Raw genomic sequence first — 26,488 nt, 5'->3', positions numbered from 1 at the left:
TACCTTCGGAAACTTGTATTTGAGGGGGTATGACGTTTGTTGCCCGCACCAGAACCAGAACTGGGCCCAGATGATGCCCCGGTGTTTAATACTGAAGAAGTAAATATACCTCCTTTTGCATTTTCTTCCTCTATTTATTTCTTCAAGCCTATTTATTTCTGCTTGTCTTTTTTACATTTCTTCTCATCCTTTTTCTATTTTTACATGCATTTATACGTCATTAGGCAAATGAGGGGGGTGGTCTTTAAAGGCATGTCCTTAGGTCGGCTCTTCTCCTATTGGTTAATTTCTATTTGAGGGGCTGTTCTGTCAGTGCTGAATAGACCAGGCTGTACCTAGTCCTTGTGTACTGTTTGGTGTGGATATGGAACTGAGAGAGTGTTTCGGTTTGCCTCACGGACCGACCTCTTGGATTATGTAACATGGGTGATCCAGATGCAATTGGAATCAGGGGATCCATGTGGGTCACATTAGATCAGTGATTCAGATTAGAGCACTGCAAACCCAAACGAGCCCGACGGGACCCGACGGTTCAGGCTGGGTTCAGACAAAAAGGAGTGTTGTTCTGATTCGGTCCCTTAATTGCAGTGAGCATTCGATGTTTTAAAAAAATACTTATCGGATGTGCTAACATAGACCTACTTCATTTCATGGTATTACTTGCTTTTAAAATACATTTAAACCGTAGAACCGCCTTGGGTTCTGTTTCTGTCGTGGAAGTGTGATGGAGTCATTTCATTCAGGTTCTGTTCACAGACCAGAAATGTGTAAACCAGTACATTTAATGACAATCTATAACACAGATATAGGAACAACTGGATTTAACTGATCAGGTTCGGACACAAACATTGAAGTGGGGGTTGAGTTTGGACTGAAATTGAGAGACAAGGGGGGTATGTGAAGGCACAGGTTCTGTGGCTTCATGCCACGGTTCATAACGGTATGTAGCCGGTACTGGTGCCTCTGAACAGCACTCCTAAGTTTTTATCCAAACTCGGCCCAACCCGTCGGGTCCCGTCGGGTCCCGTCGGGCTCATTTCGGTTTGCAGTAGTCTAATCTGGATCAGTGATCTAATGTGAACCACATTGGGTGCCCTGATTCCAACTGCATCTGGATCACCAGTGTTCCGTGATCCTAGAGGTTAGTCCGTGAAGCGAACCCAAACACTCTGTGGGTTCCTATATCCAGACCTATTCCTTTCCAGTCAAGTCTTCAGTGACCGTGGGATTTCTGCAGCAGTAATCCTGCTGGTTTTCAAACAACACAGTTTCATGTCCCTCTACAGAGACCACGAGCACCAGTTATTTCCTGCTTTATTCAGCACTGATAAGCACAGCAGCTAAATACACACTGACCAATAGGAGAAGAGCTAACCTAAGGACACGCCTTTAAAGACCGCTCCCCTCATTTGCCTAATGAGGCATTAATGCATAAAGAAATAGAAAAAGGACAAGCGGAAATAAATAGAGGAAGAAGATGCAAAAGAGATAAATTAATAAGATGTCAGATGAAATAAATATAGAAATTAATAAGAAAAGAGATCAAGAAAATGTAAATGGAAAACAACACAGAAATAAATAGGCGACGCAGAAATAAATAGAGGAAGAAAATGTAAAAAGAAAGCAATGCAGAAATAAACAGGCGATGCAGAAATAAATAGAGGAAGAAAATGCAAAAGGCAGAAAACAATAGGTGACTCAGAAATAAATAGAGGAAGAAAATGCAAAAGGGGAATACTGAAGAGGTAAATATGACTATGAATAAAAAAAAAATACAATAGATTAATTGTCATTTGAAATAAATTAATTTAATTTTAATAAATTTAATTTTAATAAATTAAATTAATAATTTAATTTTGATAAATTAATTGTCAGATGAAAATAGAATATAGAAATAAACAAGAAAAGAGATAAAGAAAATGTAAATAGAAAGCAATGCAGAAATAAATGCAGGGTTAAAAATTAAATAAGGAAAAATATAAAAAAGGACAAAATAGATAAATAAATGGTATGGAAATGAACTTATCAAGCCATTTTTATATTTCTGTATATATTTTAATTTGGCAGGTTCAGTCCTCCATACTCTGGGGTGTCTGAAATCATTTAATATTAAACTATTCCCTACATTAAGAATGGAAGTTGACTTGTAGTATTATTATTATTATTATTAGTAGTAGTAGTAGTAGTAGTAGTAGTAGTAGTAGTAGTATTTTCTACAAAATCAGAAGAATTACCCGACCCCCAAACCTGATATTTTTGTCTCTTTAGGGGGATCTGGGTCTTCATCGGGGGGTACAGACCCCCTCCAGTACCCCCCGTAATTTGAACTAGGCGTTGTAAGATTAGTTTTTTGGGGAGTTTTGGAAACACTAGAATTGTAATGCCATATTCCGTACCACTTGGGGGCGGTAATGGTCGCTGTTTGCTAACCACCGATGCACCTCACACACCAATGAAGAGGAGCACTTCCGCCTTGAGGAAGAAAACGGAGACATGGCAACGTTTTTCGGTGAAGTGTTATCGGTGTATTCTCGGGCCGTGGAGGAAGATGAAGAAGATTTGGACGAAAATGAAGAAGATCGAGAAATTCGGAGGGAGCTGGAGGAGAAGAGGTAGGATACAGAACATAACCATACGAGTTTGGAGTCAGGAAGTGAGGCAGATTTTTTTTCCTCCACGGTAATGAAAACTCATTTAACATGTTCACACGAGTACACATCGACACCATGAAACATGTTGTGACCTGAGCTGTATGATGGTCGGGGTAACTTGTTAGAGATGGTCCTTTATCCCGAAGCAGCAGTAAGGGATAGATGAGCTTTGGGTGATTTACTTCAGGATGTTCAGTGCACGGAAGGAAAAGGCGGGTTACTTTTTCCGGCAATTTACTGTTTGGTAATGTTAGGGTTGAACTGAAAAGAATAAAGCAGAATTAGTCTCACGCCATAGAATGCATTCATTTAACGAATTTCAAAATTATGTCAGTAGACAGATACTTTGTGTCGATCAGAAATAGCACATTTCTTATTTTTGTTTTTATATTTAATTATTCACTCGTTTGTGACTTTTTCTCTGCACTTGCTTGTTGTATGTTGCTGCTGTTAACTATGAAATTTCTCAACGGTGGGATAGATTAAGTCATATCTTTTCTCTTCGCACAATTTACATAACGTTTTCCTCATAGCATAATTGCCCAACTTATATTTTTGGATAAATTATGATACCTGCATAAAATGAAGCAGCAGTGTTAGGAGAGTAAAGTTACGGAGTTATGAGGTTGAAATGCGCATGTAATTGTAATGAATAATGTAGGACGGACAAAAACTGAGTATCAAAACCACCCTAAATATGTTTAGAGCTACAAATGAATTAGGCTATACATTGTCAATTCTTGTCTTTTTTTCTTTGTTTGTTTATTTATTTTAGTTTTAATGTCCCAATATCCAACCATCCTCCTTTATCTGGGCTTGGGGGACTGGCTCAAGTGACCCAAAAGACACACTGTAGAGGAGATACTTAGGTTAGTTATTTATTTGTTTGCTGAGTTTTTAGTTTCATTTTCTTCAGTTTGGTTTGGTTTTAACCTTACAGTCTACTTGGAGACTACAATGAGTCACTTTAAAACATTAACATTTTGAACCATACCATTTTTAATTTTCAGTCTACTTTAACAATGTAAATGGACCAAAAAGAGACAATAGAGAAAACTGTCAGGGGCAATGGGAGTGATTTATATTCAGGGCAGTGATTTGTTTTAGACTGATACACGCTTTCACATCAATCTAAAGTCTCCAGTTACACCAGAAAAAGTTGATAGATTTGTCACTATTCGCTTTTATGATTAAGGGTCTCTAGAGGGCTCTGAAAAATCACTAAATACACCAACAAAGAGTCTAAATTGACATCACTAACTTTTACAGTTAGGCAGACAGATCATGTGTTTTTCTGACTGTGACAGAGAAAATCATTTGGCAACCCTGGAAACAGCAAGAAGTCCTCTTATGAACTTCGTTACACAGACCAAAATGGTCAAAAGGACTACACAGCATTTGATCTTTACCTATGTTTGACATGGATTTTGAGTGACTATGTAAGCATAAACACGTTAAAATTTGGTTTACATTCAACTGTAGAAAATCTAAATTTTCATCAAAATCAACAAAAGAGCACACATCCTCTTAGTCCCACATTTAGGGCAGCAGTGGCTACGAATGTAGCTTACCACCTCCAGTGTGTGAATGTGAGAGTAAATGAGTAATGGATCAATAATGTAAAGTACTTTGGGTGCCTTGAAAAGCGCTGTAGAAATTTAATCCATTATTATTATTATTATTATTATTATTCATGATTTATCACCAAAATCAATCAGTCAAATTTTATTTATATAGTGCCAAATCATAACAAAAGTTATCTCATGACACTTTACATAGAGCCGGTCGAAACCAAACTCTCAAGCCAATTTACAGAACCCAACAGAATCCTCCAGGAGCAAACACTTGTGACTGGTGACAGTGGTGAGGAAAAACTTCCTTTTAACAGGCAGAAACCTTGAGCAGACCCTGACTCCTGGAGGATGGCCATCTGCCTTGACCAGTTGGGGTTAAAAAGAGAGGGTAAAGGTAGAGAAAAACAGTGAGAGAAAGAGAGACTGGGGGAGAAGCATTACTTCTGCCATTAATGTGGCCAGGGAGAAAATTGCTGATAGACTACATGTGCAAGTTATGCAAGTGTTCTGATGATTTCATGTTACATGTGAATTTCACTAAATAATGTTGTCCTGAATTCCTATATTCCGCAAAGCGCTTTGAAGTGCCTCTCTATAAAATGTGCTGCACAAAAAACCTTCCCCTCATTGCCAGTTTATTAGTAAATACATTTTCAGACAACTAGACTGTGTTATTGTATTATGAGTGCTTAGGCCTGTAACGGTACACATACTGAACCGAACCGTTTTGGTATGCACCTGTTTGGTTTCGGTTTTGTTTCGGTACCGAAATGGCACAGTATGTTGAGAAGAAGAAAAAGTAACTAAAGACGTCGATAGATGCGGAACTTTAAATCCGCGCAAGTTCCACACGGACATTTTGAAGGAGCGTACATTAACACAAAATAGCAGCTGATACAAGGTAAAAAAAAAAAACAAAAAAAAAACCCAAATATGATGTGAACCTGGAAGGAAGAGACAGAAGACTCTCTACCATCATTCCAGTCCAGTTTGGATCAGTTGGGGTTCAGGTTAAAGACAACCGCCTATGTCTGGTAGTTCTCAAACACGTACACTTACTCTCTCTGTCTCTCTCTCACATACACATACACACACACACACACACACACACTGTATAATAGAGGAATAGGACCTGGGAGTTGGACGTAAAGTTTCAATTTCGTTTCACGCCAGCGTTAGTTATGGACAGCATCCCCACTATATTAATACACCCACACACATGCACACACACACACCCCCACTCCGACCAAAAAAATAATAGTAATATTCCCCCCTCTGTGTTTTTGACAAATCACACCCTGCATACATACACACACACAGTGTCCAAAACAGTTTGTTCTCTGTCCTAAAATAAACAATATGGTTAATTTTGTTGTCAATGTTGCTCTTAAGTTTGTTAAAAGAGAATACGAGTTGGCCCTCTTGTTAATGTTCCACTTCATGTGGAATTTTCATGTTATTTTTCTGCAGGATGTGAACTGACAGAGTTGTGATTAGATTTTTGTTGTTCGTTCAAAGCTACCTTTCTGGGAAAAGTGCAATACTAATGTTTAAAATACATTTAGTAATTTATTTAATTTATTTTCTATTTGATGTATGGCAGCAGAATTATATTATTGCTGTTTTTCTACATTCAATTGTCTCCAAAAATTGGGGGAAAAAATGTTCAAAAATTCATAATAAATACATTAAAGACATGTTGAGAGGTTTTCTTTCTTCCTGTACCGAACAAAAAAAAAAAAAAATTAACAGTGGCTTTGAAAACCGAAAACGTACCGAACCGAAAATTTTGTGTACCGTTACAGGTCTATGAATGCTATATATAAGGTGTTAATTATATCATAAATGTCTCTGGCTTCTTCATTTTTATTGCATGATATGAGTAAGTGTGGAAATTAATCTGGCAGACGACTTTTTGGGAGTCTTTCTTTAGCTGTTGGATGTTCTTTGACACACAGCTAAAGATTGATGGTTATCCTATTCTGGAGGAAACTTGTTCACAGGTATAAGTTAACCACTCTTGGATGCAACTGAACACTCCTCTGGCCAGTCAGAGCAATGGTCAAAGTAAAAGCCAAAGCTGAACAGGCAGCCATCATAGACCTGTCATTACATCACGCTGCATTTGACCCACCCTATTTCAGTGTGTTGTAATTGGCTTTACTCCTCTACGTTCAGCAGGCATCAGTTTGAATGTGGCCAGTACCAAATTCATCTGCCAGTGCAAAGGAACATTTGCTTCCATGCAGATGCATCTGGTTCCAAGGCAAGGACCTCTGGTCAGCCTAGATGCTTGTGATGTGGATAGTTCCGTACAATGAATGTGTGCTATGTGTCGCTGTTCACAGAGAGGTTTGTCTGCAATGGAACACTGAAGTGTCTGAGTGTCTGAGCTCTGGAAACAAGCTACAGTGTTCAGAGTTCATCCTGGCTGTTGGACACAACGCTACCAGTAAGTGGCTCCAGTATCAGCACAGCTGTGTATGCTGCACTCCCTCCACAACTATGTTATTACACATCAGAACTGTAGAATATAATAATGTTTTTGTGTATCAATTAGAGCCCGACCGATATGGGATTTTTGGGACCGAAGCTGATACCAATATTGGGGGCTCAAAAAAGCCGATATCCGAAATATTAGCAGATATATGAAATAAGAAATAACAAATTACTTCCAGGAAATATTTAAAAAATATTCATAGAAAGGGAAGGGGGCTATGAATTAAGAGGACAACATAATTTCAAGAAGTTTTTGTGTTTCAATTTGTGGAGTAAAAGTATGGAACAGATTGAAGGTGGAGCTCAAAGAATGTCCAAACATCAGCCAATTTAAAAAGAGGTTTAAAGAGATGGTCTATACACGGTATAAAACTGAAGAAGGGCTTTAAGTGTGAACACATGGGTACTGTTTTTTCTTGTCTTTTTTTTTGTTTTGTTTTGTTTTTTTTTTTTGGTGTGTGTGTGTGTCGGTTTGTTTGTTTTGTTTGATTGTTGTTTATGTTTATTTTATTGTGCATTCCTTTTGTGTTGCCTTGAAGGATGTATGTATGTATTTATTTTTTACTTGTCTGGTAGGCTATGTCAATATAGATGTGTATGGGTATGTGAAGATGATAAATGAGATTAACTGATCCAAGGGACTTGATTTTTCATAAATTATGCTGATAGGAAGCTAAACGATTGACTGTTGTGTGGAGAAGGGGTGGGATTAAATAAATTATACTTCCTCCCACTCCTTTTCAAATGTGCAAATGAAGTCATACTTTTTTCATGTATATGTAGAGGTTTTTTAGTTTTAGTTTGTTTTGTTTTCTTATAATCTGCTTCATTTATGAGGACTAAGTAGGATTATTTTCTTTCGTTACATATTCGAAATAAACTAAACTATATAAAGTAATATACTCATGATAAAAAAGTCTTATATTAGATAATGGTGGACATGAGAATTAACAGTTGCGTCTTCATTTATCTCGCAAAGATAACTGACACAACTTTAAAATGCTGTATAATAGTCTTATATTAGACTAGTATGTGACCCGTGGGGAACCACAGGCTGTAGATGTGGTAGTTTTTATGTTAGGGAGAGCAGACTTTTGGGAAAAGATGTGAGTCTATATTTAATAAGTAGTGATATAAAAATTGTTTGGTAAATCCTTCTTTAAAATGTGACAATTAATATACAAATTAATATACAGTATATATTTATATATGTGTGTGTGTGTGTATATATATATATATATATATATATATATATATATATATATATATATATATACACAGTACAGGCCAAAAGTTTGGACACACCTTCTCATTCTTTGCCTTTTCTTTATTTTCATGACTATTTACATTGAAGATTCTCACTGAAGGCATCACAACTATGAATGAACACATGTGGAATTATGTACTTAACAAAAAAGTGTGAAATAACTGAAAACATATCGTATATTCTAGTTTCTTCAAAGTAGCCACCCTTAGCTCTGATGACTGCTTTGCACACTCTTGCCATTCTCTTGATGAGCTTCAAGAGGTAGTCACCTGAAATGGTTTCCTAACAGTCTTGAAGAAGTTCCCAGAGATGCTTAGCACTTGTTGGCCCTTTTGCCTTCACTCTGCGGTCCAGCTCACCCCAAACCATCTCGATTGGGTTCAGGTCCGGTGACTGTGGAGGCCAGGTCATCTGGCGCAGCACTCCATCACTCTCCTTCTTGGTCAAATATCCCTCGCACAGCCTGGAGGTGTGTTTGGGGTCATTGTCCTGTTGAAACATAAATGATGGTCCAACTAAACGCAAACCGGATGGAATGGCATGTCACTTCAGGATGCTGTGGTAGCCATGCTGATTCAGGTTGCCTTCAATCTTGAATAAATCCCCAACAGCGTCACCAGCAAAGCACCCCCACACCATCACACCTCCCCCTCCATGCTTCACGGTGGGAACCAGGCATGTAGCATCCATCCATTCACCTTTTCTGCGTCGCACAAAGACACGGCGGTTGGATCCAAAGATCTCAAATTTGGACTCATCAGACCAAAGCACAGATTTCCACTGGTCTAATGTCCATTCCTTGGGTTTCTTGGCCCAAATAAATCTCTTGTGTTTGTTGCCTCTCCTGAGCAGTGGTTTCCTAGCAGCTATTTGACCATGAAGGCCTGATTCACGCAGTCTCCTCTTAACAGTTGTTGTAGAGATGTGTCTGCTGCTAGAGCTCTGTGTGGTATTCATCTGGTCTCTAATCTGAGCTGCTGTTAATTTGCGATTTCTGAGGCTGGTGACTCAGATGAACTTATCTTCAGCATCAGAGGTGACTCTTGGTCTTCCTTTCCTGGGGCGGTCCTCATGTGAGCCAGTTTCGTTGGAGCGCTTGATGGTTTTTGCGACTGCACTTGGGGACACATTCAAAGTTTTTGAAATTTTCTAGACTGACTGACCTTCATTTCTTAAAGTAATGATGGCCACTCGTTTGTCTTTACTTAGCTGATTGGTTCTCACCATAATATGCATTCTAACAGTTGTCCAATAGGGCTGTCAGCTGTGCATCAACCTGACTTCAGCACAACACAACTGATGGTCCCAACCCCATCAATAAGGCAAGAAATTCCACTAAGTAACCTTGACAAGGCACACCTATGAAGTGAAAACCATTTCAGGTGACTACCTCTTGATGCTCATCAAGAGAATGCCAAGGGTGTGCAAGGCAGTCATCAGAGCTAAGGGTGGCTACTTTGAAGAAACTAGAATATAAGATATGTTTTCAGTTATTTCACACTTTTTTGTTAAGTACATAATTCCACATGTGTTCATTCATAGTTTTGATGCCTTCAGTGAGAATTTACAATGTAAATAGTCATGAAAATAAAGAAAATGCGAAGAATGAGAAGGTGTGTCCAAACTTTTGGCCTGTACTGTATATATATATATATATATATATATATATATATATATATATATATATATATATATATATATATATATGTGTGTGTGTGTGTATATATGTGTGTGTGTGTGTGTATATATGTGTGTGTGTGTGTATATATGTGTGTGTGTGTGTATATATATGTGTGTGTGTGTATATATATGTGTATATATGTATGTATATATATATATATATATATATATATATATATATATATATATATATATATATATATATATATGTGTGTGTGTGTGTGTGTATATATATATATATATATATATATATATATATATGTGTGTGTGTGTGTATATATATGTGTGTATACACACATACATACATACACACATACACACACACACACACATTTGGTTTAATATTCAGAATGTGTTTTCACAGGATTTGTGTCCAAGTATGTTGTTTCCTCTGACAACTGGGATACAGTGGGGCATGCTTCTCTGTGGAATGAGAGAAACCAGGTCATTGCTGGTCAAAGCAGAGAGGAGTCAGCCTGTGTGTTCTACAGACAGAAGGACAACCCATCAGTGAGTCACACACTCAGCATCAGCACACACTGCAAACACTGCTGCTCCTCAGTTAGCACAACTTGGAGTCTTTCTCAGGTCTCTGCTTTCCATGAATTTTATCTTTTTTTTCCCTGACTTTCACAAGATCAGTTGTGTGGTCTTTCAACATCAGGCTAGCAGTATGTGTCATACTGGCTCTAGCCAAGTTAAATCATTGTGAGGTGTTAGAGTGACTTTTTGGATGTTGGCTATTTCAGTTCAACAAGCAGTTTTGTAAACATCACACTGACACTCAAGAAAGGCACAGTTTCATTGTTTAGCCCACCACTGATTTCATGTTATCAATAAAATTAATGATTATGATCGTATCATTAAAACTATCTCAATTTTGGTACAAAACTAGCATCCATGAAAGGTCTAGTGCTTTAGGTGCCTAATGATGACTACTTTGTCAACAAATGTGTGAGAAAATCACTGAAATGTTTAGTTATATCCCCGAAACTTGATTTCGGGGATATAATGATTTTACCCCGACTGCTGCCGGATCCGCTGCCAGATATTTTTCTTGTGAACATGATAACTAGGAAAGATTTGGTTGGATTTCTTATCCCTTCATAACCAACATAGGGGACCCCTAGTGGAAGAACCCTATTGATTTCAGCTTCCCTGTGAGTATTATAAGTTATCCCATTTGGGGCGCTTTAGTTGAAAATCAGTTTTTTGGACATTAATCAAGCAATAATCAGCCGATTGAGATAAAATTTTGTTCATATTGATTGTCTTACAAATGTCCATTTTCTTGCTACTATCCACAGTTCATATTGTGTCATTTTCATTCACTAGGTGGAGTTTCGTGGGGGAAAATTGGTTCTCTGACCATTATTTTGCCACTATCAGGTTGATGTAGCTCAAATTGAGTTTATATTGATTGTCTAACCATTATCGTGGATAGATTTATATATAGCAGAGGTTCGGGGTGATTTTGGGGATATACCCTTGCTGTCGGCCGCCGAGGGCGTAAGCCTCCTTTATTTATGTCATTCATAAGGTAAAAGAAAATCTGTTTGAAGGTCAGCAGATTGACCACATTATGAATGAAAAGGTGTAGAAAATAGAACAGTCTTATATAAATGGTTCTTGCAGGGTATTAAAAAGTCTTAAAAGTCTTGGATTTACATATCTGTATTTAATACCTTAAAAAAGTCTTTAAAGGTATTAAATTTGATATGGTAGGTCTTAAGTTATGTTGCCTTAAGCTTGTTCACTGTGTCTGGGAAATGTCCAAGCTGCAAAGAAAGTAACATTTGCCTACTCAGTTCCACCCGTTCCAACCAGACAAAATATATTGAAATTAGGAACCAGTTTTTGCTAACTTTGCAGCCTCCAGTGAGAAATAATCACAGAACATTCAGCCCAACACATGCAGTTATTAGTCATGTGCACGTTACCCGAGAAAGGTGAGTTTGGGAGCTTTAACCCATAAAGACCCAGTGTGACTTTTGTGACAGTTCCCAAATGATTTTTTCTCTTTATTTGACTTTTTCTAAGTGATTTATCACCATTTATTATAACATTATTGTCTGTATTTTACATTTTTTCAGTGAAAATCATCTATTTTCCTTTATTTAATTCACTGCTCATGTAGAGGTTCATGAAAGGTCAGAGTAAATTCAAAGGTTATTATATCAAAACAGAATAAAATGAAGAAAAAGTGACTTTTTCTGTCAAATCTATCATTAACTGAACACATGTTTTTGTTTGGTGCTGCACTCCTGGCTGCCTTTTACAGCAGCTCCACAGACTTGTAGGAGTCTTTTCTCTATCATTTCTGTTCTTATGCGTCTTTTTTTCTGTATTCTGTCAAGTGAGTCTGTGAAACTCTGGTGCATCCGAGACACCAAACGCGGTGCTTCTGGTGCTACTTTTCATAATTTTTTTCAACTTCTACAACTTTTTGACCGCGTCTGTGGGTCCGTGAGCTGCAGTGGCTCCCATTGTTTACACTAGAGACCAGCTGCTGGCCCTGCGCAACACAGCTGTGTGGCTGGAGGAACAACCTGATATCCCCCACGAATTAAGGAGGAGGAAGCATGGGTGCCGTGCAGGGATTAAATGCTGTAACAGGAGGAAAGCTTATAGACCGACTCTCCTGTCCCTTATCGTGGGGAATGTAAGATCTCTCCACAATAAGCTGGACAAGCTGGTGGCGTTGGACCGGCATTATCAGGAGTTCCGACAGTGTAACATGCTGGTGTTTACAGAGACATGGCTGAGCGCGCAGCACATAGACGCAACTGTAGCACTGGATGGATTCTCCCTCATACAGGCAGACCGGACAGAGAGTAGCGGTAAGAGGAAAGGGGGGGGCTAGTAGTGTTTGTGAATGATAGATGGTGTAACCCCAGGCACATCATTATTAAACAGCAGCACTGCAGCCCAGACATTGAGCTGTTGGCAGTTAGTTTGAGGCCATACTATCTGCCACAAGAGTTCTCACACACCATAGTGGTGGTTGTGTACATTCCTCCCTCTGCTAATGCTGATGCAGCCTGTGACGTCATCAACACCATGGTAAACAGGCTGCAGACTCAGAACCCTCAGGCCCTCTTACTGATCTCCGGGGACATTGATCATGCCTCTGTCCTCCACTCTGCCTAAATTCATCCAGTACATCACATGTGCCACCAGAGACAATAAAACACTGGACCTATTGTATGCCAACACCAAGGAGGCATACATCTTATCACCCCTCCCCCCTCTGGGAAGAGCTGATCACAACCCGGTTCATCTCTTGCCTGTATACAAGCCCCTTGTTAACAGGCAACCAGCTGTGACCCACACCGTGAAGAAGTGGTCTGAGGAGGCTGAAGAGGCTCTGAAGGACTGCTTTGGAAAAAAATGGTGCGGGAAATATTCAGTGACTCTCATGAGGAAGACATTGACAGTTTAACAGACAGCATTACGTACTATATAAACTTTTGCGTGGAGAGCACCGTACCCACCAGGACTGTACGGCGTTTCTCCAACAACAAACCCTGGATTAATCCTGACATTAAAGGAGAAGAAGAGGGCCTTAAAGTCAGGAAACAAAGAGGAGCTGAAGACTGTCCAGAGGGAGCTGAGGAGAAAAATAAGGGAGGAGAAGGACAGATACAGGAAGAAGATGCAGGAACAGCTGCAAGAGAACAACACCAGGGAAGTTTTGAGAGGCCTAAAAAACCATCTCAGGCCACCAGGAGACAAACTTCCAGGCAGCTGGGGATCAAAAGTGGGCAGGTGAACTAAACACCTACCACCTATAATGCTGCTGGGGGACTTCAATATCCACATGGACAATAGAAACTTACCCCCCACCAAAGACTTCTCTTCCTGTTTGGACAGTTTTGGATTCCATCAAGCCTTAGACTTTCCAACACACAAGAAAGGACGTACCCTGGATCTAGTCTGCTGTTCTGGTCTCACACCCTCCAACTGTTCAGCAGACGAAGTTCACATCTCTGACCACCTCCTCCTCTCTTTCAACACCACACTCTGCCTCACCGATCTCAAGCCGTCTCATCTCGAAATATTAAGATGGACCTATTGTGTCTCTTATTTTGGACACAATCTTCCAACACACACACATTCTCCCCCCTCCCCACTCCAAACCTTTGTCTGCCTTCAAACTCTGTTTTTCACCCTATCCCCCAAATCTTACCAAATCCATTGAAAAAGTACCAGCATGTGTCCACGTGTAACATGTGAAAACTATGATGCCTTTTATGATGTACTGTATGTGCTTGCATTATCTTCTCTGTTCTTCACAGCATATTTCGAAGAAAGGGTTCTGGGCAGCACAACTAGGTTTTGCTGCGGTCTGATGTCCCTAACATCGAACTACAATTTCGTTTGCTGTACTGTACATTGTACTGTGCTGTCAAATGACAAATAAATTCTATTCTATTCTAAGGACATCATTCTACACACTCTCTCCTCCAACATCGACAACATTCTACTCCTGGACTCCCCCTCAACTCCTGATGAACTTGCTGCACTATGCAATAATAGTCTAACCCACTTTCTCAATTCTCTTGCTTCATTAGGCCCTTTCCCACCGCAGGAACTTTCTGTATTACCCTGAACTTTCAAAGTTCCTGGTGCGTTTCCACCGAAAATTACCCTGGGAACTGACCCTCCCCCGGCCCTGAATTTACCCCGAAGAAGTTCCTGGTACAAAGGTAGTACTTTCCAGATTACCAGGAACTTTAAGGGGCGGGGCTGTGTGCTGGAGAAGGCTGAGTGGTGGACTAGACTGGCAGCATTTCCGCATTCTGTTCACCGCCAATATTTAACTCATTTAATTTCCACAAGCTTAGTATTTTGATAATTCGGAAAATGGACCAAAAGAGAAGCTACAACAAGTGGACAGACGACGAGGAAATTCAGACGGACTTTGAATCGCAGACACAAAACGAGTGAGTAAAAGCTGTCGGAGCCAAATATAAGGCACAAGCCTAAAGAAATACAAGAAAAGAAGAAGAAATTTATGTAGGATTAAAAGAAACTAAAGGACCTCAATGGTCGCAGTGGATCCGACTGTCGAACAAACCAATGGTATGTATATGACAGAAATATTCACTGTTTAGTTGGTTCCATGCTGTAACAGTAGTCAGTGGAACATCAGCTGTTTAGTCCAAAGTGAAGTCCAGTTAACCTAATACTAACTGGTCAACAGCCTGACACTAAACCTAAATCTGAGAACTGGATGTATTCATGTTGTCGCTGTGAGCTGAACACTGATTTATTGTGTATGTTTTGTGATTTCCACCTGAAACGGACCGGACAGACTAGCCTCTTTTTCTGAACCTGCGGCTCGTTTGTGTCCTGGTCCAACATCTACTGTTGTTTACAACAGCCCAGGTCAGACAGGTCACATGTCACATCTCACTGGTAGGAGTCTGTCATCATGTGTTCTGTGATTCATTTTATCATTTTTATTACTTTTCCTGTAGGAAAGTGAAAAAGGGACCAGGACCATGGAGTTCCAGACCGGCTGTCCTGGACCAGACCCTGGTCCAAAAGCCTGAACCTTTCAGACATGTTTATTTTCCTTTTAATCTCAAGGCATTTTTGTTTTGTTTCAATTTTTAATTAAAAAAAAAATCTAACCTAATACTGTCTGTTCATTTACAAGGCATCAAAATATGAGTGTAAGTACTTTTATCAGTAATATGCAGTCGAATTAAATGCAGGCATTTGAGTAAATGTGTGTGACTTTAGGGTTGAACCTGGACTATATCTGTAAAACAAAATGAAACAGAACCATCCATCACACTTAAAGTTAGATGTGATTTAGTTTAAGGAATGAGAAGTTGAAAATACATTTTCTACCATTTTTAAATACAAATTAAGGATCTGTAATGATGGTTAACTTAATTTAAAATGTATTCCAGATGGATTAAGTGATTCAACAACCAGTAAAATGTTAAACCCAAACTGTCCACTTCAGTACTGTCATTTTATTGAACTAGAGGTTAGTTTGTGAATGGACATGAACAGGACTACAGTTTCTGTTACTGCTCCCTCATACATCATCAACCTGATTTGAATAAATTACCCTGAACTTTCGGGTGCGGTGGAACGCAGTTACCAGGAACTTTTTTACCCCAAAAAGTTCCTGGTAATAAAGTTCCTGGGCCTTTTGGTGGGAAAGGGCCTATTGAAAACACAGTCTGTTTCTGTCTCTTCAACTGCCCCCTGGTACACCCTTGAACTCCGACAAATGAAGGCAAAAGGTCGACAGCTTGAGCAACTCTACAAAAAAACTGGTCTCACTATCCACATGGACATGCTCAGAACACAGATACAGCACTATAAGGACTCAGTCACTATGACCAAATCAAATTGTTATTCTGGTCTAATCATCTCTTCAGAAGGAAACACCAAAACACTGTTCACCCTACTCAATAAAACTCTCCAGCCACCTGACTCCCTGCCCCCCCACATCAAGCACCTGTCAGTCTTTACTGCAAGTCTTCAATGAGAAAATCCACAACATCCACCAGCACCTCTGTCCAAACTCACCGCCTGCCTCTCCACCTGAACCACTCACTACAACAGTCATTTTCCAGTTTTCAACTCTCTGATATCTCTGTAATCACCAACCTCACCAAAAACTCCAAGCCATCCACCTGTCACCTCAATCCGCTCACTCGTCCCTGACCACTGGAACTGTTACTCCACAATTCAAAACTGCAGCCAAAAAACCCAGTCTAGACCCCAACAATTTCAATAACCTCTGCCCCATCTCTAACCTACTTTTCATTTCCAAAATTGTTGAAAAAATTGTCGCCACTCAACTCCACACACATTTAATGACCAATAGTCTCTATGAGCTCTTCCAGTTCGGTTTGGGCCCACACAACAGCACAGAAACAGCCCTCCTAAAAAATCACTAATGATCTCCTCCTTGCAGCTGACTCCAGTTCATTATTCATCCTGATCTTTCTTGACCGGAGTGCGGCCTTCGACACCATCTCACACTACATCCTCCTCAGTAGACTCTCATCCATTGGCATCACCCACACCCCCCTCCACTGGTTTCATTCTTATCTGTCAGGCCGCACTCAGGTCATTCATCTTAAAACTTTCAGGTCAGATCCCTCCACATTTCCTCAGGTGTGCCCCAGGGCTCTGTCTTGGGGCCCCTTCTATTCATCATTTACCTCCTCCACCTCTGCAATATCTTCAGAAAATTTAACATCGATTTCCACTGCTTCGCGGATGACACCCAGCTCTACCTCACCACCAACCCTTGTTCCACAATCCCGCCTTCCTCCCTCACCTCCTGCCTCTCTGAAATTAAATCCTGGTTCACCTCCAATTTCTTAAAACTCAATAGCGACAAAACAGAAATGCTCCTCATTGGCTCAAAATCCACCCTTTCCAAAACCAACACCTTTTCCCTCACCATTGACAGCTCCTCAGTCTCCCCCTCCCCTCAGGTTAAGAGTCTAGGTGTCATCCTCGGTGGCCTACTATCTTTCAAATCCCACATCAATAACGTCACCCAGTCTGCATAATTCCACCTGTGCAACATCAACCGCCTCCGCCCCTCACTCACCCCCCATACCACCTCTATTCTCGTACACAGCCTCGTAACCTCCTGCCTTGACTACTGTAACTCCCTTCTATTTGGTCTCCCCCAAATGTCCCTCCATAAGCTGCAACTGGTCCATAACTCTGCAGGCCGCATCATCACCAAAACCTCCTCCTACCACCATGTCACCCCCATCCTCCGTGAACTACACTGGCTCCCAGTCAAAGAGAGAATTGAATTCAGACTCCTCCTGTACACATTTAAATCCATCCACAATCTTGCTCCTCAGTACCTGTCAGACCTCCTTCATGTCACCACTCCAGCCCGTTCTCTGAGGTCCTCTTCCTCCATCCAGCTCACTGTGCCCCCTGTCCGCCTCAGCACCATGGGAGGCTGAGCCTTCAGCCACTCTGCTCCCCAGCTCTGGAACTCCCTCCCACCATCCATCTGTAACACTGATTCTCTCCCCACATTCAAATCCAGTCTCAAAACTCACCTTTTCAGAATAGCCTACCCACCATAAGTTTTACTCTCCATTTTACATCTTCATTTCTATATATTGTAGTTATTCTTTTATCCATTCATTTCTTTGTATTTTATGGATTATCTGTTAAATATTGTTGTACATTGTCCTTGGGGGTCTTGAAAGGCACTTATAAATAAAATTTATTTATTTACTACTGTAGGTTTGAGGAGACATCTGTACCTCCCCCAGCTGTGTCATCCCTGCAGCAGCCCCCCTCCCCGATCTCCCAGCATTCTGCACAAATCCCCCCTCACCTCCCCACCTACAGTATTCAGCTCACATCACCCCAATACTCCTCCCAACCCCCCATCATTACTCCACGACACACAGCCCCCCTGCTTGTCCTTCACACCTCTCCAGGTGTGGAATTAGTTTAGGAGGATAAAGACCAGGAAGGCTGCAGGACCAGATGGCCTTAGAGCGCTTTCACACAGTGTACCTGAGGGTACGTTTACACGGCAACACTCTGCAAAGATTTCTCCTTTGCGTTATAAAATCATGCCGCGTTAAGACGAAGCCGCTATGATAACGATCTGCGTTAACATGAGTCCGCGAGGACGGCTGAATACGCTGTAGTTTCCATGCCAGACCAGTAGCTGGCGATGTAGAGCTGTAGTGAAACAGTTGCGGTAAAACACGTGCCTGCGCACAAACAATTTCCGGTTTAGACAGCCTTTAAATGAGGAGAAGAAGAAGAAGAGGCGGACAGCACTATTTACAAACGACAATGGCGAGTGGTCGTCCAAAGACGCAGGACTTCTGTGTCTGGACAGATGAGCTGAGCACAGTTAGCAGCACGTATGTTGTTCTGAAACTGGCCATTGTTGTTGTCGTTGTTCCTTCTTTTTCTGCAGCTTTATTGTGTCATAGAGGCTGGCAAACCAGCTTGGAGGCGCATTACTGCCACCAACTGGCCTGGAGTGGGTTAACTGGCGGTTCTTGGCTGCGCGCGCATGCGGTGACGTCATATTTTACCCCGGAACGCTCCGACTCGCGTTAACACGGAGCTGGAATGCGGAGCGTATCGATAACGTTCCACCCTGGACCCTGGTATCAAAAGTTTCCAGGTTCAGGCACTCTAGGCACCGTTTCCATGTTAACAGAAGGCTAATCTGCGATGAAATCTTCCCGGAGTCGACTGAATCCGACGCCGTGTAAACGGCCCCTGAGTCTGTACAGTACTTGAATATGTTCACACCTTTCCCACAGATTTTGCATTGACAAGCACATACTGCGGCCCGTGCCCGAGTACAAGTGGATGTTACAGGGCTGAAACAGTAGGTGGCAGTGTGGAAGGAATTCAGTCGCTATCCAACAAATGCGAAAGTCAGGAGAAGACAAACTCTTACATTATCAACCGAGCGATTGTTCTGTTCACAGGCAATACTTTTTATCTGTTAGCCTGTTTGAGGCAAAGTGAAGAAGAGTGACCTTCTTTGTCCCTGATATATCACCAAGTGTTGCTGTTGATAAGGCGAGCCCATGCCGCACGGATCCAAGGCTTTTTCAGGAGACAACAGGAGCACCATCTATGGTCTCGTAGTGATTAGGTCACTTCCCTTGTCCGAGTGGTGATTAGGTCACTTCCGGTCAAAGGCACGGATTGCTTTCACACAGCAATGTACTGTGCTGGAGTCCATGCAGTCCGTACCCAGGACTACCTTCTCAACTGGACTCGGGTACGCTACTTGAGCAAGGAACATTTGCATTCACATTGATAAAATTAAGCGGATTTTGGGGTCAAATGAACTCGGATACGGACTCGGGTACGTTGTGTGAAAGCACCCTTATTTCCAGGCTTCTCAAGTCCTGCTCAGACCAGCTGAGTGGGATCATTGGACATCTGTTCAACCTGAGCCTGAAACTGGGGAGGGTGCCACGCCTCTGGAAGACGTCCTGCATGGTATCTGTACCAAAGACCCTGCATCCCAAGGACCCTAGCTCTTACAGCAAGGGCCCTAACATCCCACCTCATGAAGGCCCTGGAGTGGCTGGTCCTTGCCCACTTGTGCCCCCTGGTGAGCTCATCCATGGACTTACTACAGTTTGCGTACCAGCCTGGCATCGGAGTGAACGATGCCATCACCTTCCTCCTCCATCAAGCTCTGTTCCACCTGGAGTCACCTGGGAGCTCTGTTCGGGTCCTCTTCCTGGACCTTAGCAGTGCTTTCAACACCAGAAAGCCGTACATCCTGAGGGACAAGCTGGAGCTTTTAGGGGTGGACTATCACCTCATATAGTGGATTGTGGACTACCTCACCAACTGCCCACAGTATGTGAGGACCTGGGACTGTGTGTCAGAGACTGTTCACTGCAGGGTAGGGGCCGCCCAGGGATCGGTGTTGGCGCTGTTCCTCTTCACTCTCTACACTGCTGACTTTTCCCACCTGTCACCCACCTGCCACCTGCAGAAGTTCTATGACGACTCTGCCATTGTTGGCTTCATCACTAATGGGGATGACCAGTTGTACAGAGGACTTATCCAGGACTTTGTGGACTGGTGCCAGTGATACCACCTCCTGATTAATGCCAGTAAGACCAAAGAGCTGGTTGTGGACTTTCAGCTGAAAATAGTATACATGTACATAGCTTTTTTGATTGTCTTTATTTTTGATTTTGCACTTCTTTTGCTCTTGTGTGCTTTTGTGCTTTGCTGCTGTAAATCTGGAATTTCCCCTTGTGGGACTAATAAAGGCATATTTTATCTTATAAACGTCTAAATCAGTCGTATCTGATAACCATGAAAAGATGACAGACTGTATTTACAACAGTTATTTACATGTTTTGATAGGATTAGTGGATCACTAGTTTAGATCAGTTGATGGTTTGGGTCTTTATGGGTTAAGGGACGGCTCACAAGTGAAAAGTGGCATGACGAAGTACAAATGTAATAATGCCTGGTTGGAGAAAAGATCATTCTCCACCTGGTTGACACAAGTGGAGGGGGATGTGTTTGAAGCTCACTGCACCTCTTACAAGAAATCAATTCAAGTTGGAATGTTGGAATAAATAAATACATTTTCCTAAATTCTAGGAGTCACAAATTTTTGCCAGTAGGGCCATGACATAGGCTGTGAAATGGGCATTAAATTCTCTTCTAAGTAGTCTTAAAAAATCTTAAATTTAACTTGTAGAAACCTGTAGGAACCCTGCTTAGATTTTCTGCCTCTTTAACAAAATGCCTGTACGTATACAGTAGTAATTTCGGTATTGTAAAATCAACTTCTTAATATAATATCTGCCATTTTCTACTGCTGCAAGTCATCATTTGCAAACAAAGAAAACATAATCAAAACAATTAATTAATTTCTCATTTTCTTTAAGCTTTACGTAGCAGCTCCATACTATAGACAGAAAAAAAGCTAAAAAAAACCCATAAAACATCTAAATAATTAACAAAAATATTTTAGATCATTTTAATCATGCAAACCTACACACGAACTTACCAAAATAATGTTCCCCAAAGAAACATTATTTGGATTATTGATTGAATTGATTTGCAAATGAAATGAAAGCCAATCATACATCTTAATATCATTACTATATTTTTTTTAAATTAACTGTTTCCATTTGAGTATTTCTTATATAGGGTTGTAGATGTCAGACTAGTATGTAGTAGTCTCTTCAACTCATCCTATGCTTTCTGTTCTACAGGTTCTTGTATGTCAGGTAAACTGCTACATTGCAGAAGACCAGCTTTTTCAGTGGACAGAAAAGGTGCGTTTAATCAGCTCTTCAATCACATGCGTATCTCATCACATGATGGAGCAATGTGTGTTGACAGCACTGTGTTGATGCTGTTGTGGTTGTGTGCTGGTGTGTGCAGGTTTTTGCCTGTATTCAACCCAGGGGGCTCAGTGTAACGGTGCTGTCAGATAGCTCTGTGGCCGATTACCAGACATCAGATTACCTGAGCAGCAGCTCCGCCCCTTTCCTGCGCTCCCTTCACACCTCTGCTTTCATTGGTCAACCAGTCTGCCCGTCACTGGAGCAACCAAACATAGTCACTGGTCTTTCAGCTGCAGGTAAGACCACACTTACACTGAGTAACTCTTATGTCCCGTTTCCACTACGTGGTATCAGCTCGACTCGACTTGGCTCGGCCTTTTTTGCGTTTCCATTACAAAAAAGGACCTGGAATCTGATACCCAGTACTACTTTTTTGGTATCACCTCCGCCGAGGTTCCAGGACTGGGGACCAGATACTAAAACGTATAACACTGCAGACCACTGATTGGTCAGACAGTTGTCTCTGTGACCCGCGGTTTTACAAAAAACAGATGCGGAAGTTGACAGTAAATATAGCGGTACATTAATCTACATAACAGCCCAAAACTACACCATGGTCGGTCGAGGAGATTCAGTCTTAGGTGGCCAACGTAAAAATTCAGACGAGACAACACGCAACGAGCGAGTTTATCAGCAACTCTCTGAGCAGACGACACGGAAGTAACGCGCTGCATCACTATGAGGACTAGGTACTGTAAAGTCGGTAGTATCTCGTAATGGAAACACTCTCCAGGAATACCGAGTCGAGCCGAGTCAAGCTGGTTCCATGTAGTGGAAACGCGGCAAAAGTTTCATAGCAATCGGTTTTCAGGGAGTGAACGATTTGTGAAAAATCATTTGTAGTTTTGCCACCTATAGTTTGCAATCCAGATAAATAATTAACACAATAGGGTGGAGAGATGTGGGCAAAAAATTTTATCAAAAAAAATAATAAAAATTTATCAAAAAATTTTATCAAATTTTTTTCAGGATTTGTGTAATAACCACTGTCTGCCGTAATTGACTTAAAATCTAATTAAAAATAGTTTTATTTATTAAAGCTATATGCTATATACACTATATTGCCAAAAGTATTCGCTCACCCATCCAAATAATCAGAATCAGGTGTTCCAATCACTTCCATGGCCACAGGTGTATAAAATCAAGCACCTAGGCATGCAGACTGCTTTTACAAACATTTGTGAAAGGATGGGTTGCTCTCAGGAGCTCAGTGAATTCCAGCGTGAAACTGTGATAGGATGCCACCTGTGCAACAAGTCCAGTCGTGAAATTTCCTGGCTCCTAAATATTCCACAGTCAACTGTCAGCTGTATTATAAGAAAGTGGAAGTGTTTGGGAACGACAGCAACTCAGCCACGAAGTGGTAGGCCACGTAAACTGACGGAGCGGGGTCAGCGGATGCTGAGGCACATAGTGCGAAGAGGTCGCCAACTTTCTGCAGAGTCGATCGCTACAGACCTCCAAACTTCATGTGGCCTTCAGATTAGCTCAAGAACAATGCGCAGAGAGCTTCATGGAATGGGTTTCCATGGCCGAGCAGCTGCATCCAAGCCATACATCACCAAGTGCAATGCAAAGCGCCGGATGCAGTGGTGTAAAGCACGCCACCACTGGACTCTAGAGCAGTGGAGGCACGTTCTCTGGAGTGACCAATCGCGCTTCTCCATCTGGCAATCTGATGGACGGGTCTGGGTTTGGTGGTTGCTAGGACAACGATACTTGTCGGACTGCATTGTGCCAAGTGTAAAGTTTGGTGGAGGGGGGATTATGGTGTGGGGTTGTTTTTCAGGAGCTGGGCTTGGCCCCTTAGTTCCAGTGAAAGGAACTGTGAATGCTTCAGCATACCAAGACATTTTGGACAATTCCATGCTCCCAACTTTGTGGGAACAGTTTGGAGCTGGCCCCTTCCTCTTCCAACATGACTGTGCACAAAGCAAGGTCCATAAAGACATGGGTGACAGAGTCTGGTGTGGATGAACTTGACTGGCCAGCACAGAGTCCTGACCTCAACCCCATAGAACACCTTTGGGATGAATTAGAGCGGAGACTGAGAGCCAGGCCTTCTCGTCCAACATCAGTGTGCGACCTCACAAATGCACTTCTGGAAGAATGGTCAAAAATTCCCCTGAACACACTCCTAAACCTTGTGGACAGCCTTCCCAGAAGAGTTGAAGCTGTTATAGCCGCAAAGGGTGGACCGATGTCATATTGAACCCCATAGACTAGGAATGGGATGTCACTTAAATTCATATGCGAGTCAAGGCAGGTGAGCAAATACTTTTGGCAATATAGTGTATGTGATATCGCCAAAGAACTACCTTAACAAAAATGACTCGAGAAACACATTTGGTATATATTGAAAGATACAAAGAGGTAGCATTATGAATTTCCTACAAATGTAAGTGATCTCAAGAAGTAAAATGAATCTCCAGATTCGTGTCCATTTAGAAACAAAAACCAAATTAATAGAACAATTTCATATATTGCCGTGGCCTGTGACAAAGTCTGCCTTTAATGTGATGTAGAGTCGGTTAATTTTATTCATTTATTCAAACAGTGACCTGGCCTCACATTCATCTGTCACACATCACACACTCTCAATTCACAATGAATTCTTCCATGAGTAATACATTTTTGGATGGACGGACAGGAAAAAGTCTTCTATGAGTGTTTTTCCCAGTCACTGAGACTGGGATGGTGTTCTGTATTCTATTAGGATGTAGTACAACAGAACATTGATACTATTGTGAAGCTGCCCCCTAAATTTAGCTTGTTTTGCAACTTGATATGATTTTGGATGTGTTTTTTTTTTTTTTTTTTTTGTTCTTTCTGCTATGTCACCAGTACTGAACCACTGCCAGGTCCACCACATCAGCACCGTTGTGTACCAGTGTTATAGTGATGTTATTGGCCCTGACTCCGTCACCATGGAAACCTACAAATCTGCCTTTACCAAACTTGGTGAGACCATAAAGGTGAGCTATGTTGTCATCTCTGAGCTTTTTCTGTTGTCCTTCCTGTGGTCATTTCAACACCTGTTCTTGCATACAGTAAAAATGAGGCATAAATAACAAAAAGGGCATAAATCCTAAATTGTCAGACCTGTTGAAGATTCAGAGCCTAAGACACACAACTGAAAAATGGGACGCAAAATTTGTTTTCAGTGTTTTAGTCATTAAAGGTCTGTTAAAGTAAAGAATGTAGCATTTTCATTTCTGAAGTGTCAAAAAGTGTTTTCCTCTTCAGCTCACTTTAACATTTCAATCTATTGGTCTCTGTCTCCACAGTTGTCTCCAAATGCAGATGTCTACAAGTTCATCACAACCACAGACATTCAGAGCAATCTTTATATATAATATGGCCAATATAGAGTTGGCCTGTCATTGTATAATGTATTCTTGTCATTTTTAAATAAAGAGCACTTTCATTTAATATCTGTGCTGCTATGTATTTTTGTATGGTGTTTCATGGTAAGCTGTAGAACCCACACAGAGAAAAGTTGCTCTGTCCTATTTTAATTCAGGAGGAACACAGGACAGCTAATAATGTTCTGTTTTAAAGTATAATACTGCAAGATTGGATACAGCACTGTCACCCCAGCATCTTTTCCCAACTTTAACCAAGTGTAAACCTAATAATTTTGAGGGTGGGTCTTGTGGATATTTCCTGAAGCCACTATGTGTCCACAAGTAGACCTAGTGGCCAAAGCTAAGGGTTAACTTCAGTATGGCAGGAGAATATTATGTCCATCAGTCTGTCCTTCCATCCATCCACCTACCCACCCACCGCATATTTGGGTCCAGGTCAGAGTGGCGGTACTGAACCCCTCTCCCAGGGCTGACTCCAGGATGAGTGAATCTCAGTTATTCTTGCCCCTCACCAAGGACCAGTTTGCCTTGAGACCCTATTAGGGACTGATTGCCATAGGCTACAAAGCTCCTACTATCATTTGAACATGTAACCCCTCCATCTCAAGAAGGGCAATTCAAGGAGGTGACACTGCTGGGCTTTTGATTATCAGAAATCAATACATCTGTGGCCCATGGCTTTTCCCTAATGGCTGTAAACTTGCTGCCATTTACCCCACAAATACCCTAAATTAGATTCATGTGTTACTTTAAAAGAAATCGCTATTTGAGGAGAAATTCTTTCCAGTCCAGTTTGATGTGGTTTTGAAATGATTAGGACCATATCCAGCAGGATAATCTGGGGGTAATGTGTTTTGTTCCAATTAATTTTGTATGTTAAAATTTGTTTCTGTTTTGTAAGATTTGAACTTGTGTTCCTTTTTCGGGGTCACTTTAAGAGTAACAGGAAGTAAGTGACCTTATGGAGTGTGTTGACCTTAAGTAGTAGATGGAAATTTCAATAAATTGTGGACAAAAACAGTGACTTCAACTTTTGGTTTGTGGTCTCCAGTTTTTTAACCCTTGGGTGCATGGGTGTCTGGACCCTCCCTCCTGTGTTATATTTAGGTCCACAAAAGAATGATTTCGTGTTTGAAATATTTTTTTACTTTTCATTTTATAACAAAATTTTTTTATATATGTATTTTTTAAAATTTTGAAAAGCAAAGTATATATGGTATTTAATATATTGTATAGTATAAAAGAACAATGTCTACATCCATTTAGTTAGAGAGTGAGTGTGTGCATGCCTTGGTTTAGCTGTAGATTGAATTAAAGGTTTAGATGAAATTCCGTTGAAAATGAGTGCTGGTCATTTATATTCACATATGGGAGCTTGGGGTAGTAATACAAAAACTACAATTTCATAAAACCTACAAAAGACAAGTCAAGAATTGTAATGGTGTGATGTCAATAGCATGTTTTTTAAGGAATACCTGGAATATGAAAAATTAACTTTATATCAAAGATATTGAAAGAAGACAGCCTCACAGGATCATTTTGACCTACTTACGGTATGCATTTA

The 26,488-nt window shown here is 41.0% G+C and overlaps 1 protein-coding gene across 2 annotated transcripts; it reads left to right on the top strand.

Moving 5' to 3' along the window:
• The first annotated feature begins 2,459 nt into the window (after window positions 1-2,459).
• Window positions 2,460-24,988, top strand: psmg1 (proteasome (prosome, macropain) assembly chaperone 1). Of its 2 annotated transcripts, XM_030153239.1 has the most exons (7): window positions 2,460-2,612; window positions 6,574-6,677; window positions 10,036-10,181; window positions 21,422-21,484; window positions 21,594-21,792; window positions 24,401-24,531; window positions 24,844-24,988. In XM_030153239.1, exons 1-7 carry the CDS (start codon window positions 2,494-2,496, stop codon window positions 24,910-24,912), a joined length of 831 nt encoding a protein of 276 aa, XP_030009099.1. In that variant the 5' UTR covers window positions 2,460-2,493; the 3' UTR covers window positions 24,913-24,988. The 2 variants fall into 2 exon arrangements, with proteins under 2 accessions (XP_030009099.1, XP_030009100.1); XM_030153240.1 differs by lacking the exons at window positions 24,401-24,531; window positions 24,844-24,988 and adding an exon at window positions 22,346-22,435 and having other exon boundaries at window positions 21,594-21,824.
• Window positions 24,989-26,488: the final 1,500 nt, after the last annotated feature.

The sequence above is a fragment of the Sphaeramia orbicularis genome, chromosome 14 (assembly GCF_902148855.1).
Source record: "Sphaeramia orbicularis chromosome 14, fSphaOr1.1, whole genome shotgun sequence".
Lineage (NCBI taxonomy): Eukaryota > Metazoa > Chordata > Actinopteri > Kurtiformes > Apogonidae > Sphaeramia > Sphaeramia orbicularis.
Note: the sequence above shows the minus strand (reverse complement) of the source record. Positions and strands in the feature narration are given on the sequence as shown.

Excerpts from the sequence above, each read along its gene's own strand:
- psmg1 (XM_030153239.1), top strand. The coding sequence starts at position 2,494 with ATGGCAACGTTTTTCGGTGAAGTGTTATCGGTGTATTCTCGGGCCGTG. Across the intron at positions 10,182-21,421 it reads GACAGAAGGACAACCCATCA|GTTCTTGTATGTCAGGTAAA; the intron begins GTGAGTCACACA and ends TCTGTTCTACAG. Across the intron at positions 21,793-24,400 it reads CACTGGTCTTTCAGCTGCAG|TACTGAACCACTGCCAGGTC; the intron begins GTAAGACCACAC and ends CTATGTCACCAG.